The following is an 8,085-nucleotide window of genomic DNA, read 5'->3' as shown; positions in this document are numbered from 1 at the left end:
TTACAATCCTACTGCTCCTTGGGTGGCACTTAAGGATCTTAGCCAAAAGGTATCCTTTGAATGTCCAAGTACAGACACCAAGCTCAATTCTTCTTTCTTCATCATTAAATGTTAGTCATACATGTGCGGAGGAAGTGGTTGTGTTTAGCTTCCTGCCCTCTAAGCTGCTTGTAACATTAATTACATCATTGCATTCAAAACAATTCAACAGCAACATATTTTCAGAATCACCACTAACTGTGCAGTAGGGATTTAAAAAGTACAATGAGTCATCTGTGAAAGCAAGAGTTCAAATTATCTCCAAGTTTCTTTAAAAATCCTTTAAGTATTAATACAATTCTTGGACATACCACTTAGCTCTTATAACTGATGTATTTTATATGTAATTGTTTTGTTCATAGGCTGGAGCTCAGCTCACACTGTTTCTCTGGAAACAAGGAGAACACATCAGCACTAGTCTCAAGGGTATTGCTTTCATTTTATTTTCAAAAACAAATTGCTGCTGATCTCAAGCGTCTTGGTTCTGTAATGATTTAGCTATATTGTTCATGTGCTACCATTATTTCAGATAATAGCTCAGTACAAAAACTAAATGACAAAGGAGGGTTTAGGATTAAGCTATAGTTACAGCATTAAATCGAGTGTACCTCTCCCCCAATGCTTGATTCCTATGATAAGGCTTGTTTGTTTGTGGCAGCATTTATTAGATGAACTGCTTTTAACAAACTTAAATATAATAAAAGTTTGCTCCAAAACACTCAAAAAAACATTTCCTATGTTGGTCAGTACAGAAGAGAAACTAACCTGAAAATAATCAAGGTCTTTCACAATTGGTTTATAATGGGTGAAAACATATCATTCATTTTTTATATAAATCATTCTGTCAAACACTTTTTCAAACAGCATCCTATAAGTTTATTATGTGGACTAACTATCAACTGTGATTAAATAAATAAGTTATTTTTATTGCACATGACTACTGAAGTATAGGATTCCATCCTATCTTCTGTTTACTTTAACTGGGAGGTAAAGAAAAGCAGAAATCAAGAGAGAAGTTTGTAGTCATTCTCTCAGGCTGCACACCTCTGCTCAAAGCACTAGAAGTTGCTCAGCTCTTCTCAGGAAGCCATCCTGCAGACAATTGAAGTTAGTATGTCATTTGATACAAACTGGAAAACATTTCTTAAAAGTAAAGAAAACTAAAGATATAAACTCCCTTTATTTTAGTTTCATGTTGTAGTGTAGCCATGTTGGGTAAAGAGATATAATTTGTTGACATCTACTTCAGTCTGCATTTTAGAGCTGTGTCTACATGACAGTTCAGCTCAGTCATGAGCCATATTTGGTAATATACACAAGGAGGCACACTTTGGTGACGACTAGCCCATACAGCTGCATTCCAAGAATTCTGCATCTCAATCCAACTGAAGCCAGAATCTGCAAAGATTTCAGTTCTTACAATGGGGATGGTTATTTTTAAAGGGTATTCTCTTCCAGTTCCATTTCCCAGCTTTTCCTATTAGGCAAAAGGAGACAAAGTCATAATTTATAAAATTACACAATAACCAACAGTATGATTCAGGAGACCAGTACAAAGCTGCTGTATTTCTGATACTTTCAGGTTCTTCAATTGTTTTTGTTTATGACTGTAATTAGTACTTCATTTCCAATGTAATAGTGTCACATTCAAAAATAAATATTTGAGCAACTATTCTGAGCTATTTGCTACATGTGTAAAAAGTTAATTTCTCATTCAATTGCAAGAATCTATTAATCATCTCTCCATTCTCTTTTCCCCACCTCCCATACACAAACAAATCTCTCTACATCCAGTCTATCAAGCTTACCACTAATATGTTTCAATGTAGTCTTCTCTCATTCTTCTAAACTCCAAGGAGTATAAACCCAACCTACACAATCTCTCCTCATAAGAAAATCCACCATACCCAAAATCAATCTAGTGAATCTTCTCTGAATTGCCTTCAATGCAAATATTGCTTTCCTTACACAAGGGGACCTGTTCACAGTATTTCAGACATGGTTTGACCAGTACCTTGTAGTGTTTGAGAGATTTCCCTTTTATATTCTATTCCCTTTACTTTTAAATCCAAAATACTATCTACCTTCCCTATTTACTGAATTTGGATGCTTGCTTTTTGTAATGTGTGACAATCCCCATAATCTCTGTGCTGCAGTCTTTCCATTTTTAAATAATAGTTTTTTTTTTATTTTTCTTACCAAAGTACACAACCTCACATTTTCTCATATTATACTCTATTGATCAGTTTTTGACCTTGATTGCACGCGCGTTCATTGCGTGATGCTCACTACTAGGCTTCTCCTTTTAGATGAACAAATGTGACAATAATTCATTCACTTCTGTCATTCAAGTCATGAATACATGTTGTAAGTGTGGCTTCAGCAGTAATTTCTATGGCATACCACTAGTTACAGACTGTCACATGAAATTGTCAACTTTATTCCAACTCTGTCTTCTATTAGTTACCCAATCCTGTCTCCATGCTAATATACCATCCCAAACACCATGAGTTCTCATTTTATCAAGTTGCCTTATGTGCAGCACCTTAACAAACATCTTTTGCAAATCCAAATATTTTCGATCTACCGGTTTCCCTTTATCTATCCTACATGTTACCTTCTCAAAAGAATCATAAATTAGTCAAACATGATTACTCCTTTGAGGCTATGTTGGCTCTGTTTAAAATTTAGAATTAATTTCTAACTACTCTGCTATTACAGGCAGTCCCTGAGTTACGAACAAGTGCAGTACTCGAGTCTGTTCACAAATTGATTTGTATGCAAATCAAAATGTGATGCAGAACAATATGAATAGCCATGTGCAATCATAGGAAGCATTTGTACATCAGATCTTTAAAATTACACCCCAATATGGGATTACTTCCATAAATGAGTTCTTATGTCCGCTAGTCAAAAATCAAGAATCCCTGTATTCTCAGCAACAGACTCCCATATTTTCCAATGACGAATGTTAAGCTAACTGGCCTATAGATACCATATTTTTTTTCCTCCCTCCCTTTCTGAACAAGGGTATTACAGCAATAGTTTTTCTATTTTTTTGGGCCTTTCCAGAAGAGGGATTCTTTGAAGAATACTACCACTGAGCCCATTATTTCTTCCTTTAATGGGCTAAAGACTGATAGAATTTTAATTTCTTTAGTGATAGTTAGTGTTCATTTCCTCAGCTTCATTCCATAAGAGATTCATTGTTCAATTTGAATTTTATGGTGAAACAAAAAAGAAATTGCCTGTTCGCAACATCAACTATATATAAAGCCACTTTTAAAGTACATCTTCACAGGACAGTAAAAAAATTTGGCAAAGATAACAGAGCACTCCAGTTGAGAGCATTAGAGGGAGGGAATGTAAGCATATGGTTAAAGAATTGTATTCAAAGATTAAGAAAGTGCCTTAATTATGGGTATGTGGCTGAAACAACAACTCATTTGTGATAGGCTAGAATCCATGAAAAAGACCATTCAGTTCAGAGCGTCTGCCCTCTAAACAGCATTCCACCCAAACCGAATGCCTTGCCCGACTCCCCTAACACATCCCATGGTTAATCTACCTTGCCTGCACACTTCCAGGACGTGACAACGCAATTTAGCAATCCACCTAACCTGCACATTTTGGACTGTGGGAGGTAATCAGAACACCCAGTGGAAACCCATTCACATAGGGGAGAACATGCAAACTCCACACACAGTCATCCAAGGCTGGAATCGAACCCAGGTCTCTGGTGCTGTGAGACAGCGATGCTGACTGCAATATCATGTTAAGACCCTTTCTAAATTTTAAATTTGTCACTGGAAAAGATTGTTCCATTTTCCTTCCAGTGGTTACGAATTCTGTATAATAAACCCAATTTGTTATTTCACTACTTCTCTCTCACCACAAATAAAGTTGCTTACGGGGCACTTGCAAAAACATGGGCCAAAGTATCACATAACAGATTAATGAGTGCGAATTCATTTTGCAACTTATTTTACAAAGATGTTAAGACTCATACTTCATTTCCATATATCCAAAGTGTACACTCACATTACACTTTGGTCAAGTCCATATTTCACCCAGAATATACCACAAATTTGTCACCGTCCTGTACTATATATTTTGCAATTCCTCCACTTGCTGCTCAGAGATGAGTGCAAGCATGTCATCTTATTCTGCAGCTACAACTTCCAACAATTTAACTGTTAATGGAAAGATTCTGATAAAGCCCTGCAAAAAAAATTCAGCCTTAAATATTCAAATATTATCCAATGCTACTGGATTTGTAAAATCAGGCATGGGTGTAGTTTTACACTCGTACCTTTGGGAATTGAGGAAAACAATGAAAAGATTTCCTTGACTGGATTAGATAGGTGAGGGAAGACTCCCCAATCAGGTATATATTTTGAAATGAAGATGCTGGAGGTGGAGAGGATTGTTTTTATTCTGTAATTTAATTTGTTGCTACTTTTAAAATGACAATGGTGTTGATTGCGAACATGATCACTGGTTCTTTGTGATAGTAGTACAAAGGATGCAACAAGGTAGGAAGTCAGTAAAATCTAACTATAAGTAACATGTTGCTGAACTGGACCTCAACCAAAGTATTGTTTCATTCACTTCTACTCCACCACGTAGACAAATTAAACATCAGAGAAACTATTAGTGCAGGCACTTACACAACTCCTTCAAGCTCCATCTTTAATTCTTTTCTTCGTGCCTCATTTATTGGATAAAAGTAAAATATTATTAAACCAATCAACAGCAGGGTTATCGGAACTGGTGCTATCAACACCTTCAGTGTCATTGCCACAGATGAAATGTATTCACAGGAACCTGGTCTGTAACCTGAAAAACTGAGGAGACAAACAATAGAATTCATTTGAGCTCTAGGTGTTTGCAACATATCACATTCAACGAAAATTTGATGTATAAACAACAATACTGCATACAGTTACAAGTATGACAAAAGAACACATAAATGCATCAAGGGACTAGATGGTGAAACAATGCACCCTTATGGTCAGCCAGGCTGGATTTGAGAGTCAGCATCTGAACCTTCAAAATATCGGGCGGGTCTCAGATGCAGAGGGCATACTGCCACTTCCAACAGATCCAAATTTTGGTGCAGGGGTAAGTGGACCACTGAGATTCGGGAAATCTGGACTCCGAATCAAATGAACTTCAAGCCAAGTTCAAATAGATTGTATTTCATGCAGCCTTAGCCAGCAGTATGGGAGTCCTGAAATGATGGAGTAGATGTTCCCATTTTTGATGGTTGAATAAAGTCTATACAGGTGTCATGATCTTAGTTTTTTTTTATTACCTGTGCTGTTCTTTAAACTTATAAAATGGGCAGTAGCAATCAAAGGGAGTCAAAAATATGTCCTGCTGACTGCTTTGACTTACAGGCATTGAAAAGCAAAGTAGCATCTGGTCATGCAGTTTCAATACAGCTCTTTCTTAATATACCCCCCTCAGGAACCATCATTAAAAATGTCTGACTGAGTATCAAAAGCTACAATTATTATATACCTACGCTATGATTATGGAGTTGGCAGGTCTGACAGTCGTCCGGCTACAGCAGAGTGGCAAAACTTGCATGCTCTGGGCCACTTTTAAAAATCAAGACAGATTTGAGAGTTGGTATTTTCCTTACATGAGCTATCTGCCTTGGTAGCCAAAATCCAGCCCCAATGTCCAGTTATCTTTGACCTCCTGAAGTACTTGTTATTTTGGAATACAGCATTTTACAGTTAATCACCTCTGCACATTTCACTTGGACTAATAAAATTTGTTTCATTTAGAACTAATGCCAGATTGGACTTCTGCATTAGAATCTTCATATCAGTCTTCACCTAGTCATATCATCCCTCTCATACTCTTTCCATAACTCTGACAACCTGTTTGAACCTTGCAGATAATGCCTCAGACACAGCCGTCCCAGCAGCAGGACAAACCCAACAGAGATTTATAGCACTGTGGAATACAATTAGGAATCCTAGGTATCAAACATTGACTGTGGATGCCATGAAATCTCATGGCATCAGGTCAAACACCAGTAAGGAAAGCTCCTGGTTGATTACCACATGAAGCCACTCCCCCCAACTGATGAATCGATCCTCCTCCATGATGAACACCAATTGCAGAGAGCACTGAAGGTGGCTGGAGCGCAGACTGTACTCAGGCTGAGGGCTATCAATGTTCATCACTAAGACAGGCTCAGTAGAACCACTACTGATAAGTTGGCCAGGTCTCAAGTGTTGACATGTTTAATTGAGGCCCTCACATGGGTGCTCTGTCAGGTTCTCAAATATTCTTCCAGTCCCATTCTGTATACTAATTATTAACCACCTATTGCTCAGAGCTGACACTTATTTAGCTTAAGATCTTAACATTTCTTCTTACCTTGCCTATGAAAACAAACTATCATATTTTCACCTTTGTAGTTCAATCACATTTTATTAATTGATCTCCCAATTTTCACTTTAGAATCACAATCATACAGCATTGAAACAGATGCTTTGGTCCAAGTCATCCGCATCAACCAGACATCCCAGTCTGACTTAGTCCTATTGACCAGGGCAAAAGTGAGGACTGCAGATGCTGGAAACCAGAATTTAGATTAGAGTGGTGCTGGAAAAGCACAGCAGGTCAGGCAGTATCCGAGGAGCAGGAAAATCGACGTTCTGGGTAAAAGCCCTTCCTCTTCATATACCCATCCAGATATCTTTTATGTTATAACTGTACCTGCCTTCACCACTTCTTCTGGCAGTTCATTCCAACTTTTCTAAACGCTCTCAAGTTTAACACCGTCCTTCCTATAGAAGGTGACAGTATTCTAAAAGTGGCCTCACCAATATCCTGTACAGCTGCAATATTGAGTATAGGAGTTTGGACACAATGTTCTGACCAATGAAGACAATCATGCCAGATGCCTTCATCACCACCCTGAATACCAGCCACTCCACTTTCAAGAAATTAATCATCTATATCCCTAGGTCTCGTTGTTAGGCAACACTTCCCAGGACCCTACCTTTAAGCATATAAAGGTCTGGCCTGGTTTGCCTTAACAAAATGCAACATCTCAAATTTATCTAAATTAAATTCCATCTGCCACTCCTCAAACTATCAAGGTCCTGTGGTACTGAGATAATCATCTTTACTGTACACTACACCACTTATTTTGGTGTCAATTGAAAACTTACTAGCCATGCCTCCTATATTTATACTTAAATCATTTAGATAACATGAAAAGCTATGGACCCAGCACCAATTCTTATGGCATACCACTTGACTTGCCAACTATTTTTAAATCTAGGTTCTAGTCATCCATTTTAAAACTGAATAATTCTAAATGGCTGACAGATTATAAACTTGTTTTTATAACTAGGTAACCTACTTTGTCACATGTGTGGCATTTCTGATTCTCAGATATGGGAGGATCTACTGTGATAATCAAGCACTATAATTCTCCATGCCATCTTCCTTCCCCAGAATGCAACCCAAAAGAGCTTAATTTGGTGCGTGGAAAATGCAGTCAAAATACAGAGAATGGGTTAGAGGTAAAAACCATGAAATGGGTATACTATTTCAGAAATATTTTAAACACAGATATATGAATGATTAAAAAAAAAATAGGAACCCAAGTCATGAATACCACCTAGGATTAAAAAAAAATGCAAAAAAAAAGTCACAGAGATACTGCATCAAATTAGTGTAATAATATAAATTGCTCACATACTGCAAACATAAAGTTGAAAATCCAAGAGAAGCTCCAGCAGCAAATTTAGTGAAAAACACATAGAATGAGTAGAACAATGGTTCAAGGTCTACACAGTGAGGGTTCTTTGCTCTGAAATCATCCACTACATCTGGGAGCATTGACCTGGAGAAAGAATTCAGAATAATCAGATATCCTTGTCTGGGACATATGTTGGTCAGACAAAATGATAAGACACAGCACAAATGAACACGCCACCTTCGTTGGTCAGATATGAACAGGAATTAATGTTATTGCAGCTGAAAGTTTTCCTCAATACCAAAGAACCATCT

The 8,085-nt window shown here is 37.4% G+C and overlaps 1 protein-coding gene across 2 annotated transcripts in view; it reads right to left on the bottom strand.

Annotated features, from left to right (window-relative positions):
• Positions 1-1,200: 1,200 nt before the first annotated feature.
• LOC132822931 (sodium-dependent lysophosphatidylcholine symporter 1-like) overlaps positions 1,201-8,085 on the bottom strand; it is a 49,091-nt gene continuing 42,206 nt past the window's right edge. The window contains exons 12-14 of one of the 2 annotated variants that reach the window (XM_060836349.1): positions 7,775-7,918; positions 4,710-4,886; positions 1,201-1,516 (exon numbers count right to left, since the gene is read on the bottom strand). In XM_060836349.1, the coding sequence (XP_060692332.1) occupies positions 1,477-1,516; positions 4,710-4,886; positions 7,775-7,918 (361 nt within the window). In that variant the 3' untranslated portion in view covers positions 1,201-1,476. Of the gene's footprint in view, positions 1,517-4,709; positions 4,887-7,770; positions 7,919-8,085 lie in introns of those variants that run through there. The other variant, XM_060836350.1, reaches the window with a different exon arrangement.

The sequence above is a fragment of the Hemiscyllium ocellatum genome, chromosome 15 (genome assembly GCF_020745735.1).
Source record: "Hemiscyllium ocellatum isolate sHemOce1 chromosome 15, sHemOce1.pat.X.cur, whole genome shotgun sequence".
In the NCBI taxonomy this organism is placed as follows: domain Eukaryota; kingdom Metazoa; phylum Chordata; class Chondrichthyes; order Orectolobiformes; family Hemiscylliidae; genus Hemiscyllium; species Hemiscyllium ocellatum.
The sequence above is the reverse complement of the archived record's forward strand: the minus strand, read 5'-3'. Positions and strand labels throughout refer to the sequence as shown.